Genomic DNA, 15410 nt, shown 5'->3' with positions numbered 1-15410 from the left:
ATCTCCGTAATCCAACAACGTAATTAATATCACAAAAATGTCGAAGTCAAATGTTCATTTGTATCATATGCATTTTTAAAACACTTTTTTTTCGAATTTTGATATATTTACCATGTTAAACTGAATTATGATTAATATTAAGGGAATTTTAAAAATCTATATAATCGCTTTATTATATAATCGCTTTATTGCACAGAAGTTTTTGTGTTTGATTATGCCATGGTTTTATTTAAAAAGCAAAGCAAACATCATTATTTCTAAGGCCGACGCCACGTTTACCAGAACGGGTCCCACTTCTGTTCTACTGACCTACATATTAATGAAGACGACGGTTGGTAACTTGTGATCCGTTTTGTTTACGTGATTGATTTGGCAGTTTTTCTTGAAAAGGAGAATTGTCCACCGGACTTGAGATCGCAGAGCGCAGATTTAGCATGAATCTCATTTGAATTTAAAATTAATTTAAACACTACTAATGTAAAATAAATAATAAAAACTGTTTATGAATTGACTGTCACATATATTACATAAAATTATTTATTACGAGTAATAATGAGTGAGAAATTATTGTTGTCCTTTAAAGCTTAATATTACGGATACAAACGCAATAATGTTTAGGAACCAACTAAATTTGCACATATAAATGTCGATCTGAAACAATGACGACGACAATAAAGAATTTTATCGATGTTGTAAATGATTTTTATTTACATCTTGTTACAATCGGGTTTGTAGCGGAATCTATCTTTGTTTGTCTACGAATGAATGTATACCGTGAGTTTCCACTGCGGAAACATTTACAAAAACTTGTCATCACTTTTCCTTAAAGAAACAGAGGTAGCATCTATCTACCTGTCTGTGTCTCTTTGTAATATTAAAAGATAAAATCCAGATTTCGGGATGATGACGTATTTGCGTTGTTGTCTGTCTGTCCGCAATCCGCGTTTGCTTCGGGTAATTACTTTTAATTGTTCTTCCTTTTGTATAATTGCGAAATTTGTTAACAGGTGGTCAATATTTGTAACTAAATTTAACAATAGCTATACAAGCGGCCATTCGGTGACTTGCCAACTTTCATACGATTTTGACGGATACACTACTAGCTATAAATAAATTCAAGAGGCATTGCCAAGGACTCTAATTTCTTACACATTTGTTGCCTTATTAATTTTAGTACAATAATTAAAGTTATAAAAATAGTTTATGTCTAAAACGACTAGTAAGTGATTTTTCTCGATGCTATCTGTTTTATATCGAAGTGGTTACAGTAATGTTAGTCTGCATATATTGCAGGCGTTATGGTAGGACACTGTTAGGCGACCGCCTAGGGCGCTGGGCAGAAAGCGACGGTAACACCCTCTTCTTCCAAAGCATGGTAAAACGAGTGCGCGGTAGATACCTCTATATCGAAAAGTATAGTGGACATTTCATTAAATGTTCTCCATTAAATGTGCACTTTACTTTCTTTAAAGAACGTTAAAACAAAACATAAATCAAACGAAGGAGATATAAAGACGGATACAGAGATTAATTATTTATTATTGCCTGAATCTCGATAAACCACCCATAAAAGACGCGAAAAGTCCAATATAAAACGTTTACAGAAGTTTTATTCGTTTTTTAGGTTTGTGTTTATTTCGTGATCGTTTTAATCATTGTACGTAAACGATATCTACACTATTATAATAAACGTAAACACACAGTTCTTTGTTGCCCAAGATGTCAGCAATTACAGCATGTTTTTGAATAATTATTTTTTAATAAAAAGTCCTACACTTACGTCACGCTTTAGGCTATATATTTTGACGCCATTAAACTTAGGAGGTAAATATTTTGGATAAAAACCCTAATGTGGAAAAGAGACCATAAGTTGCTGCCAACATCAAGGAAGCAAGGTTGCCATAGTAAGGTAATTAGTATTTTGACATTTGCTATTGAGAATTTGACAAATGTAAACAATAATTTTTTTTTATAATTTCATGCAGATGAAGCCGTACGGGAACAGCTATAAATAATAAAATTATTATTGGGATTTATTTTATATTTTTCTTGCAACTCGTAATAAAACAAATCAAGATAGGTAAGTATTACGTTGGATAATCTCAGTTGGCAGTATTGCTAGATTGGATAGCAACACGGTGGAAATTGCAATCTTGCAGTTCCATTAATATAATTGAACACCTGATCACTTGAGGTTTTATGTCCCAGTATCTACCACGGTAAAATGTACTTGATTTACTTGTACAAATTACATTTTCATATCATAAATAGTAGGTACATTCAAATTTATTAAAATTATTATTTTTGGTAATCACAATGATTAACCATATGTAGTATTAGTTAGTACCGTGTTGCTTTATCCGCATGGAACTATAAAAATTTGTTTTACAATTTACGAACTTTCAATTGCATATTTCAAAATTCCAACGACAACGAACCTTTGGCATTGGCTAACAATTACTGTTACCATGGCAACATTGCTTTTATCCTGGTTTGCATGTATTTTTTTACTTTCTACATGAATCTTTCCTGTAACCCTACAGGAGTTAAGTATTTTTTAAAAACATCCTGTTATTGCTGACACTCTACATATCGTAGTGTGTGTTAACGCTTTATTTTTTAAGTATAGATTTACACAAAAGTTAAAATGGATAAGATTAAAATCATTTACATCGGTCTTATTACAAAATAAAATGATATTCCTACAGCAGCAATGGTTTACGCAAATTATTTAGTGCTACCAAGTGAATTATCGTAAGATTTTCTGCAATCCCCAAAAAAAAATCTAGCGGAAAACAGGTATTACTTTTGAATATATCTGTTAAACAGTGGCAGAAATGTTTAGCAAGCCGCTGTCTTAAGTAGCACTCACACGTCCATTAATAAATCTGCAGCTGCACGTTCCTTTTGTATCTTAAAATATTTATACAGTCATGTGTGTGATTAAACGATAAAATATTCTTCAAAGCCCTTCGACCGCCGCACGACCTAATTCCAATCTATTGCATTATTTTAGTTTAAAAATTAATACCACGTCTTTTGGCAGTATGCCTAAACCACCGTACTTTAAAACTCTCTCAAGATAAACTCTAACCAACGGATGCTATTTCATCGTTTCATTTTTTTACATACTAATAATTTACACTTGCTGGGCATGTTCCAAAATATATTTGTTTAATCTGTGAAACATATTATTTTGTTTTTATGTTAAATAAACAAACTTTCTAATAGTACCATTGAGATTTAAAGCATAAAAAGTTTAGTGGAATTCGGTTATAGGTGTGAGAAAAACTATTTGCTTTTTAATTGAACTAGAAGTTATAAATTTTATTGTATTAAACAGTATTATTAGAGAGTTTTACCAAGTGTACGTGGTTATCTTTAGATTGAAGGAGCAGAAATCTTAAAAATATTATAAAATATAAATAAGATTTCTGCTCCTTCATTGTAAAGATAACCACATTTATATGCGAAAGTTTACCTGGAAGGATGGATGGATATTTGTTAGAGTTCGTAGCGTAAACGGCTGAATAGATTTTGATGAAATTTCGTACAGATGTAGATGGCAGTCTGGAAGAACACATAGGCTACTCACTTTTGTTGTTTTTTTAATTCAACGCGGACGGAGTGGCGGGCGAAAGCTAGTGTTTTGTAAAGTCTAAAATGATGTCTACTTTTTTAATGCAGACACATCTATTTAAAAAAGGGATCATTTACCTAAGAAATTTTAACAAACAAAAAAAATGCATGATTCCAATGAACTTGATATCGATATCGATTCTTGATATAAAATAATATTATTTTATCATATAGTAATATTTATAATTTACAAATACTATAACATTAAAAGATTTATGGTCGGTTTCCCAATTACATTTAACCATTTAATACTGTTTTTGGTCCGATAACTACATGAAATGGGTTTCCGAACTACGTAACTTGAGTTTTACTCCGTCGAAGCTTAGGGTAATCTAACACTAATTAATAACTAGGTAATCTTACTAATGTTATAAATGCGAAAGCTCAGATGGATGGATTTTTGTTAGAGTTTGTAGCCTAAACGGCTGAAGGGATCTCGGTGAAATTTGACGTAGATGTAGAGGATAATCTGGAAGAACGCAGAGGCTACTTGCTTTTTTTTAATACCGCGTGGACGGAGTCGCTGGATAATGCTAGTAATAAAATAAATAGAAACTTCAGCGACCGAGCACTACAAAAATGAAACAACATTATTAAAGCAGTAACTGTTTATTTAAATTTTTATAATTTGGGATAATATATCGGAATATTATATCTAAAACTATAATTTGTAGATATACATTAAAACACATCTAGTAATAATTTCTAGAAATATTGGCATTCTAATTTTCGATATTCATCTATAAATATTTTTTTTTTTCTAAACTAGTCACAATAAATCTAAAAATATAATTTATTTAAAAAGTTACAATAATCTTAGCAGCAACAATTTCTAAAATTATGTAAACAGTATTTCACTGTATAAATATACACGCTATAGTTGGCGTGGGCATAGCAACACTTATATTTGGCTAATGCTTAAATTAAAAAGATTTTGTTGTTAGTATCCAACTATTGGCAAATGCCGTTGGCCTTCGGTGCAATTTTGTTTCTAGACGTTATTATCAACCATCCGCGTCGACACGCACGAGGTACACGTCTGAAGGTTACGCTTGTTTCTGGCTCATATTAAATATGAGATTTTTTTATAACATTAGGTAGCAAACGAGCAAGCGGCCACCTGAATTCACCGAAATGGACCGACCACTGCCCATAGACATCCGTAATTGCGGAAGCGTTGCCTACCCTTAATTGACGGAGCAGGAGACGCCCATAAAGAGAAGATTTCCCCTTCCTATGCTTCTCCTCCATCGTCAAATCCACTTATCCTTCCCATACTTTCCTCTGACGAAAAAGGTGGAAAGGGAAAGGGACTAAAATTAGGCCCCGGTACTTGATTGAATTGTAAGTACATTTTATTTTAGTTACCAAACTTTATATTGGAATTGTTATTGCTCACGAGACAGTCCGCAACACAATCTTATGGGTGTTAAATGCAATAGATGGCACCTTATTACGAATACAAGCAATAACAGGTACTACCATAATGATTAATTCTTATAAATGCAATCATAAAGTGAGTGCCTTCAAGAGAAGGGTGAATGGATACTTATGTATTAGCGCGTATACCATCCTTCGACCACATTACCACTTAACTATAGGTGGGATCGTGGTTAAGCGTTGATTTTAAATATCATAAAGAAATTCTATACATCATTGTCCTATGCAAGCAATAAAAGTAACGCTCACCCAATACGTATAGCAAGATAGATCTATGTAGGACGCAAAAGCTACTATTACATGGCACTGCTATATTATAATTTCGGAAGAAGAATCTCTGCACTACTATTAAACAATTTTGTAAACAACTAACTAGTGAATAAAATTATCCTATAGACAATGTATATTAAAAATACGGTATGTATTACATATAAATAAAATCAACAGAACAACTATGTTGATACTCTACAATACTATTTCTTCTTTCCAATATTCGTTTAACGCAATTATATTATGATTGCACGAATTACAAATAGTGTAATTAATGGTGAACGCTTTTGTATTTACCTTACAAATTTTCATACGAATTAATTAATGAAAATCAAACTTAATTATTCGATGTTTCACAGGTAATTAACGCATTACTCGTTTGTTATTTTGAAAATCCAACGTAATTATCTTAAATGATGGTAAATATGTAATAATTTTGAAACACCAACAATAATGTATATGTTCTACATAATAAAAACTACCCTACACAAGGTTGATATAACAATTATTTATTGTAATAGAGAAAAAACATTCTAGCAAATTTACATGAAATGTACCTATTGGTCATTGTTAATCACCACATAATACTTAATCTTTGTTGTAGTTTCTGGCAAATCTTTGTTGTCAATTTCGTATTTGTCTATAAAACATAATTCAATACTGTGTTAAAGAAATATATGAAGTATCTCTATTTAAAAATCCATTTGCAAGACTAGAAACAGTATTATTTTTATCCGCTGAACGTCACAAGCATTTACATCAAGACATTTATTTCAATGATTCAGTTTTTAAAGAATTAGCTTGTTCAGAGTTCGGTGAACTTCCTCCAGATGTGCTTTGCGGACTTTTTTCGTTGACCTGAATGAAACATTAAATCAAATATTAATATTGTAATGACCCAGCTTTAGCCGCGTCTCCGTCCTTGTTGAATTAAAAAAAGACAAAAAGGTAGCCTACGTGATCTTGCAGACTATGTTAAATTTCATCGAGATCCGATCCGAGTAGTTTAGGCTACAAAATCTGACAAACATCCGTTCATCTAAATTTTCGCATTTATAATATTAGTAAGAGTATAGTAATTAAAAACTTCACTTAATTCACATAAATGACTAATCCCATTTTCCCTGTCTTATGATTTTATATTTTTATTTCTTTATATTTTAATAAGACATCGCTCAGAAATATCAAAATTCTTTGAAGATAACATGGCTGACGCAATCCTTCGATAACGGAAATACGCTTGTACACCGCAGGAAATCCCGTTCATTTTATTTCAAAGGAAATTGTTGGAATTCTTGATGTCAAACTGCGGACTATGTTAGAATCTGCGATATTAAATCACACAGCATAAAATGTTTATGATCGAACTATCTGATCGCTAAATCTGCGCTCACATCGTTAGTCATTGCCGATAATTTTATTAATAGACTTTGATTACGTCACTTGGAGCTCTCGAAATCGGAACGCTTATTGAAGGTAACCCAATACCAAGGTGGTTAGAAGCAATCCTCTCAGAAATTGAGAATATTTCATTTTGTTTAAAAATATACAACACCAGCTAGATAGCTGCTAAAGGAAGAAGATTTTTAATCGAGTAATTATTCTGTAAAATTATTCATTCCATGCTTTTATTAGTTTCGTAGACTGCAGATAAAACTTGGAAAAACGTCTATTCTATTTATTTAAACTTGTAAGTAAACCGTTTCATTTAATATTCCTAATGATAAATGAATTTGAATATCTGAGTATTGACGTGACGTTATATTTATTCATAATCCAGAAAGAGAGAAAGCAGTTTCGAAATACGAATTCATCAAACTGAAAAAAAAACCGTAACTCTTTTTTTTTCAATAAGCGGTGAATTTGCAAAATTAATTCAGCCGTGTTTGAGTTAACATGTTTACTCGAATCAAATTTACAAACCAATCATTCAAAATCAACTATAGCGCGAAAAATTCTGATTTTCAGAATTGAGAGAAGGATAAATATTTCCAGAAAAGTTATTTATGAATAATCGCGTTCGTATTTTGTGAATTTATTTATCATCACCAATTAATATATTGACGAAAGCTGAATTTATACTAAAAAGCCTACGTAATGTGAAAAAATGTCACAAACAAGAAAATTTATACCGAAATAACCAAGGCGGTTTTATTTATGTGCACGAAAACGTACTAGACATATTATCAAACAATGACGTAAGTAACGTCTACAGAACTGTTTCTAGCCGAAATTGAACTAACAAAATGCATGTTTATTCGTTTGAATTGATGGGGAAGGACATAAATTTATAAACATCGATCTATTATAGATTTTACAAAGGCGGAGAATAATTAGTTCATACTTATACTATTGCGTTATTAAGATTTTGAGCAGCTTTTAAATATCAAATTATCAAACCTGAAGTATCAGAAGTCAGTCATTCATTTGTATTTATATGAATGATTTTTAATCCCTTGTACCCTGTACAAGAAATTAGTGTTTATTATTTTTATCTAATCTGACAAATAGGGTGACAATAATTACCTGAAGTCCCGTATGCAACATATTGGCGATCGTCTCTACATTAAGTGTAGAATCCTGTGCAGAGATCTTTTTTATCGCCGAAGAAACAATGCAGATATCACCTCGCAGTTCGCGCACTAAAGCTGTTATCTTTTGCGCATTGCTCAGTACTTCCACGCTTTGCGTGTATGGGTTGTAGCGAACGCCGAAGGGACGTTGGATGCTTTCAGCAAAGGCTCTGGAATAATAAATAAAACGTTTCTCGTTAACCATCCAACAAGTTTTACATCGATATATTTAGGCGGCTCCTTTTTTCGGCGAATTTAATAAACACGTTCTAGAAAATCTTTAGCAATATAAAACTTAGAATAGTATATTATTAAATCGTAGCTGAAACTTAGATTCTGTGACAATCATACTTCATTGTACTATTATAAATACAAAAGATAAGATGGATGAAGGTTTGTTTTGTTTTGTAGCCTAAACGGCTAAACAGAGATCGATGAAATTTGGCATAGATGTAGAGAATAGCCTGCAAGAAATCTTAGGCTACTCACGTTTGTTTTTTTTTAATTCTACGCGGTCAGAGCCGCGCGCAAAATCTAGTGATGATGTATCTGTACAAAAAAAAAATTAAACGACAGTGAATGTAATTACCTCATTTTTTCTTTAGCTTCCTCGAATGAGTCGGTATAATAATATGCATTTTGATACGATGTTATAATACACTCTTCATTCACAGTAACATCGGGATCGAAGCGTTTTATTTTGCCAGGGGTAGCCAAAGCGTGCTGCAGTTCGGCAACGGATGACAACAAGCCAGCGCCGTACACACGGAAAGTACCATCCAACTGGCGACATAACCCAAACTCCACGGTGAAGAAATACAACTGAAAGAAACATGATATACGGAATTTATTTTTTAAACTTCAAATCAACGTAACTTTATCATTTATTGACTCTAAGCAACATAGTATTATATCTAGGTTTATATTATAGTATAGCCTCTTGATTAAATTAAAAGAAATTGCAAATGAACTATTTTGATTGTAAAATTAAAATGCTTTTAGCTATATGTTACCAAAGCTAGTAGATTAGTCATAGTGTGTCTAAATAATTTAGATTAGTTTGACAATTCACTTCAAATTTAGTAGAGATGGGTTGTGTAAAATCAGTCATGAACTTTATCGATTTTCGATTTTTATTCTTATAGAAGTTGGAATCGATAGATTCATAGTTATAACTTATGAACTGATAAAAAACACTGTTTTCTCAAATTAATAATGACCATGACAAATAATGACAGTAAATAAATGTTTATTACTATTGCAGCTGTACGTAATCTAATTGGATTTCGCTAAACTCTCTACACTATAATCAATAATAGAATTGTCCTCTAAATTAGTTTATAAGAAAATAATAATTTTAGTTGAGTTCGATAATCATTTAAACCAAATATCGATAGTCCACAATTGTTCGCTGCGTGTTTGTTTCGTCACTACCATACCTGTCTATTAAGTAAGGCATTTGCCTTCATACATTTTGAATTCGATACTTCATATGCGTCATTAATCAAACTAATCTAATTTATTTAGACAAACTATAACTTTCAGATTTCAGTGTTAATTTAACCTTACACGAAAAATTAAATTGTCTTTACTGATTGTTTAATTCATATATATTTCGACGTAGAAATTCAGGTTTGTAAGTTCGTTTAACAGATCTTTTAAGTTACAGTACAGATAGGGAATTATAGAAATTTAATTTCAATAGTCTAAGTGGATTAAAACAATATACCCAATGAAGAAAAAAAATCATAAGTGTTCCTTTCAGTAGACTTGTTGTTTTAATCGATAAGTAACTATTCAACTATTCCAGTCACGATCGAAAGCTACAGCGGACGGGGCATCTTAATTTTCTTGTTCATTTTACACTTTTCATTCTCTAAAAACTCTAGATAAACCGATCTCTTTGACGTTAACACATTTTTGTCGTGGCATTTTTATTACGTCTTTTTAATTCTAATATGCAGTTACTTAAGATCGAACATAAATCAGCATTTTAAAAGATAAATAGATCGTCTTGGTAGTTGTAAACAAAACGTTCGTTCTTCAAGCAAAGTTTACATTTCAATAGTAATATTTCAATGTCCGATGCGAAATGTATTGCGACCTTGAGATTTCGTTAACTCCATATTTCATTTTACAGCAAAGTTTTGCTTGTGTTTGAAACATAAAAATAGTTGATATACACGTTTTCAACATGTGTTTTATGTTTTAAAATTATTACCTAGATTTACTCCAAATCTGTATACTAATTATACGTTGAGAGGTAACTTACAGTAACCATTTTACTTTTTCCCTCAAATAGAAATAATAATAAATCATAAACAAATTCAAATAAACAGTTTTAAATAAATTGAAATTAAATTCTATGTTAATATTTATGCCAATGTTTTCTTGTTCATAAATTAACTTTGTGTAAAATTACTGTCCTTTTTAATTTTACGTGTTATATATTTCTTCCAATGGATGAATGGAATGACTCACTGGAAAATCAGGTTAGGGCAAACGATTTTAAAATAACACGCTCTGTACACAAACGTCGATTTGAAATTATATGGTGAGTCATATTATAAGATTTGTTTTTCGTAGCTGTTACGTTTATATTGTAATATTACTGTGACCACTTACCGTCGCCAATTTATCAATATCTTCATCGGATGCACCGAGAGAAGCAAGGCCGAGTTCTTGAGAGAACTGAGCAAAGCTTGGATTGGCTAGAAGAGGCATGTGACCGAGCAGCTCATGACAACAGTCACTGTAAATTAAGAAATAATACTTAGTTCAGTATCGCAAGATCATGAGAGGATCGCCTGAACATAATGTTTGATTTTGCGTCATTATTTCATAGGAAATGTATTCGCTTCGCTACTATTGGTTCTGAAAGAGGACATTACCGTCAAATTCCACTGCCAAAACAGTTGTGTTAAATAGTATCTATATTTTTTTTAATAATGGAATATTTTGATAGTGGAAGTACAAATAGGCTTTAATATTTAAAGTCATATAAGCTGCATGCATTGTTAAGGGCTTTGTACTTACGGTTCCGGTGTATAAAAGGGGTCGGAGGAATGGCGTATGTACTGCGTGCAATGAAAAACACGGAACGCTAAACCGGAAAGGAAATCCCTCGGCGATAGATATCCCGCCACGGGACGCAATTGAAAGCCGGTTTTACGTTTTAGAAATACGCTCACATCTTCCAACTGTGAATACCAAATATAAAAATTATTTCATTGATACAAAGATTACAGAAATAAATTATTAATACACGTGTCGACCGTTGTTGGCAATTTTTTTTTTTAACCAATACGTAAACCCACTGCGGGTCAAAGGCCCCATTACTTATTATGTTGTATTTGTGGCAGATTATTTCAGAATATACATTAAATTAAGAGTAACTGAATGATTTTACCGCCTTATATACTTCTTACATAAATTTACCTAATACTCAAAATACGAAAAAAAAACTTTCGCTTGAGACTCTATCCGCGAAAGATAAACCTAATTTGTAGCCTATGTGTGAATCCAGACTATGTTCTACATCTAAGGCATTAATTGAGATCCGGTCAGCCGCTTCAACTGTAAACTCTAACAAACATTCCCCCATCAATTTAAAATTTCACATTTATAATATTAAATAAGATAAGATAGTGTTAGCGCTATAAACGAAACTACATTCTAATGTATCCCTACACTAAGTACCTACCCAGTTTTGTTGACTCTGAACTCACGATGTTGTGGTATAAGATCTATCTACGTGACCTGACCTTATCAAACTTCTAGATTAGCTAGTAGGTAGTGTTTGGAACAATAATTATTTCAAGCGTTCTCTTAACTAGTTTTGTAACTAAATTTACAAGTTGCTTATACCTGAGGCAAGTTGTCTTCCCTGTAACCGCAATATTTAACAAGTTGCGGCCAATTTTCTAGATATTCAGCGCAGGCGTGTTTCTGATAGAGCTTGTGCAGTTCGCGAAAAACGATGCCCCTTAAACATATAAAGAAAATATTGAAACAGATGACACGAAACCCCAAAAACAAAGCGAAAGAAATTATACAAGTAATCAATGGACATTAAATAGGTCGAAATTCCGTTTTTAAAATCTCGAAGACTCAGACCCGAAACTCGTCTCATTTGAGCTTAGAATTATTGACAATACTTTGGTTGTGACATGAAATCACATTCATAAAAACCGCTAGACTTTCGATTTTAACTATAAGTTTTAACTGAACAGTTAAAGCTGTGCGTGTAGGCAAAACTTTAACTGTACAGTTCAACTGACAGTTACGATTTTTACCTGAACTTTTCCAATGATGTGTTATAACTGGCAGTTAGAATTGAGTGTATTTAGCGTGTTTTGAAAATAGTGTTACATTTCGAAAAAAATACAATGCATTTGAAATTAGTGCAGTACATTGCACAAAAAGTAAAAATAATATGTAATAGGTAGATGTCACAATTATTTATAAGATTATCAGAAAGTGTAAAGAAAGACAAGTAATTTATGTACTCGCATTGTCATTTAACATTTCTTAACTAAATGGAACATTTATAAAATTGTAATTTAAAATAAAAGTTCAATAAGATCTTACCATGTTTTGATCTCGGTCTCCGTGTACTGTACTCTTGGAATTGGTTGACCACTGTAATATTGACAAAGCCAGTAAATTAATATATATATTAACAACAACTATAGTTGTTAATTTTTTTTCTATAATACAGAATATTTTCTTGACAGACATTTTTCGCTAACGATGTCACATCATAGTAGAAAAGACTAATAAAGAATTGGCGTCTCTAGTGATAATTCCTGTCATAAGCACAATGAGACTTTCTCCATAGTGCCCTTAGAAAGCAATGTAATTAATAATGGTTATACTCACTATTTATAACTATTAGCAATAGCAGCAAAGTGCTCACGACGTTTCCTGTAGATCGGATCTTTGAATCCTGGATGATCAGCATCTAATTCCGAACCATACATGAGGACGTTCTGAGCACGATCCAAATCGGAAATCTTTCTTGGAAACCAAGGCATTTCGCCAAAATCTAAAAACAATCAACGTAAAATATACCATCATGTAGTGAGTAAATAATGTTTTATTATTAAGAAAAGTGGTTTACCAAAACTAGCAGCTGCCGAAAGCGGTGTTGGGGGTGCAAAGTCCTCACCCATTTGTGGTGCAACCACTTCGAATTCTTGTACTTCCCGTTTAAGCATTCGCTTCAATTGCTCCATTCTGTGAGGATCACATTCAACATCGACCAAAATATCAGACTAAAACAATAAAATTTTATTTAATAATCTTTAAAACAATTATAATTATAAAATGCAACAAAGGATACTAACTGCGGAGATCTCCGTCATAGATTTCCTAGATTCGATATGAAGTACGTTTATTCCTAAATCTTGGAAGACCGATAGAACTTTTACTAGCCCTCCCACTTGATTTTTTAGTGTAAAAATTACGGAAATCCTCTCTCCTTCATAAGGATGAGGAACGTGATGAGTATTCTCTAGCTTAGGATGATGAGTTTCATCCTTTAGTTGCCAATCAGAACCGTTTCTATACAACCACAAACCGAGTAGTCCTTTTCCAGATCCACTCATTTTTACGTAAGACCCTTAAAGATACGTCAATGAAGAAACTTTCAATATCGCAACAGTCTTCTAATATAATAAGGGATGTGTCGCTGCAAGGGTAGGAGACAAACTGCGCCTCACTCGTGCCTCCGTTCCCTTTATAAAGAGAAGAGGCGCGGGAGACTTGTTGGAGGGTGGGTATATTTGATTGGCAGAATCAAGTGTTCGGTGTAACTTGAAAAATCTTCGCAGACCGTTAGGACGCGTTCACACTTGTAATAATTATTTATATAATAAAAATATTTATGCTATAAACCTGATATGCAGTACGTGGTTTTGGCTTATAAAATTAAACAACTTAATTGAAGTTATTAAAGTTTTTAAATTCTTAGATCCTGAAAACTGATGATAAATACATATATTTTTCGTGAAAGCTAAATGAAGACTTGCCTTACTCATATTTAATTTGTACCAGTGCAAGTTGACAGTGTTAAGACGAATTACTAAAGGAAATTATGTTCTATTACGTAGATACATTTATCTAAATCCTTACAACTAATCTCAAGGCAGCACTCACACTTGTCCAGAGAACATAGAATACAAATCAGGGGGAAGCTACCTACGGCGGTCGGGTAACGGGTGTTAAACGCGAAAGTCACTGTATTTATTACCATTGTTTAGCGAAAAGAGCATCCGATATCATTCATTATCCGGCGGACCTTGCCGTTTCTTTTATCTCAGTGAAGTTGTATAAACTGATGAATCGAAATGATTCGGGCCGTTAAAATAATCAAATATTTATCATTTTGTTTATGTCGCGTTTTTTTTTAACTAGTGGACGCCCATTGGTGGAAATTTAATCATGATTCATAATCCAAGATTCTTCACATCAAAATTGTGTTTTAAACTTAGTATTTATTATTATATTAGCAAAATTATTATCTTTAATTGAGCCATTCTTAGAAATTATCTGCTACGCTAATATCAATATTCAAATGAAATTTAATATCAAAAGCATTTGAAAAACATAATACATTAACAGTTTAACGAGGCGTATACTGTAAAACGATAAGGACATTAAGCGGATTGTTCTATTGTGATAGTCACGCTACGCTAACATGAGGGCTTTATCATAATGATCTTTTTGTACATACATGCTTTCTCGATCTGGAGCAAGTATACTGTATGTCTCATGTAATCCTCAAGATAAAATGCCAGAAGCCAACCAAATTGCAGGGTACACCGCCGAACTTGCTCCAGATCGAACAAGTTTGTCAAGCATGTACTTACATGCTAATAGTATTTAAACAAAGAAGTTCTCAATCATCAACTTGCCCTTATCCCTTATGGAGGGTCGGCACAGTTTGTGCTTCTCTTCCATACATTTCTATCAGCCGTCACATCTGAATCCACTCCCTTCTTAAGCATATCGTCTTTTACGCAATCCATCCATACTTACATCGGTGTTCCTCTTCCTTTGAAGCCATCCACATTCATTCTTAACACTTTCTGGTTTATGTCCCCATCGTTTCTTCGCAGAGAAGTTCTTCATATCCTTAAAATATACATTTTGCATTATAAAAAGTAGTAATTCTAAAACTTTTATCTAAAAAATCGCTTAGTTTAAATGTTTAATTTTTTTGTTGGCCGTTTGGCAGCCGCCCAGACAATTACATGCATCTGGCAAAAAGTAACGACTTACCTAACAAACAAGTTATAGCTCCGACAAACCATAAATATCCTTAGTTCCGTGCTCGAAATAGTATGCTATTGTATAAAAGTATCCCAAAAAATAACACACTCCATTACGTAAACGTCACAATTCTTTGAAGGTTTTTGGGGTATTTTAAAAAATCAAACGCTTTTGTAGATATTCCGAAATTACTTGGTAATTTGTACTTATTCA

General features: G+C 32.5%; 1 protein-coding gene across 1 annotated transcript; it reads right to left on the bottom strand.

The window, feature by feature from the left end:
• Window positions 1-6117: 6117 nt before the first annotated feature.
• LOC106111764 (tryptophan 5-hydroxylase 1) lies at window positions 6118-13531 on the bottom strand. Its single transcript, XM_013293912.1, has 10 exons — window positions 13271-13531; window positions 13045-13198; window positions 12804-12969; window positions 12513-12563; window positions 11790-11907; window positions 10959-11122; window positions 10548-10674; window positions 8512-8744; window positions 7876-8092; window positions 6118-6207 (listed from the first exon to the last, which is right to left on the bottom strand). Exons 1-10 carry the CDS (start codon window positions 13529-13531, stop codon window positions 6118-6120), a joined length of 1581 nt encoding a protein of 526 aa, XP_013149366.1.
• Between the last annotated feature and the right edge of the window lie 1879 nt (window positions 13532-15410).

Source organism: Papilio polytes, unplaced genomic scaffold (genome assembly GCF_000836215.1).
Source record: "Papilio polytes unplaced genomic scaffold, Ppol_1.0 DF824381.1, whole genome shotgun sequence".
In the NCBI taxonomy this organism is placed as follows: Eukaryota; Metazoa; Arthropoda; class Insecta; order Lepidoptera; family Papilionidae; genus Papilio; species Papilio polytes.
This window is presented reverse-complemented; position numbering and strand designations above follow the sequence as displayed.

What these genes read in the sequence shown, in the direction of transcription:
- LOC106111764 (XM_013293912.1), bottom strand. Translation starts at nt 13,531, where the DNA reads ATGAGTGGATCTGGAAAAGGACTACTCGGTTTGTGGTTGTATAGAAAC. An exon ending in TTCGGCAGCTGCTAGTTTTG is followed by an intron (nt 12,970 to 13,044) that starts GTAAACCACTTT and finishes GATTGTTTTTAG; the next exon opens with ATTTTGGCGAAATGCCTTGG. An exon ending in ATATTGATAAATTGGCGACG is followed by an intron (nt 8,745 to 10,547) that starts GTAAGTGGTCAC and finishes TGTTTCTTTCAG; the next exon opens with TTGTATTTCTTCACCGTGGA.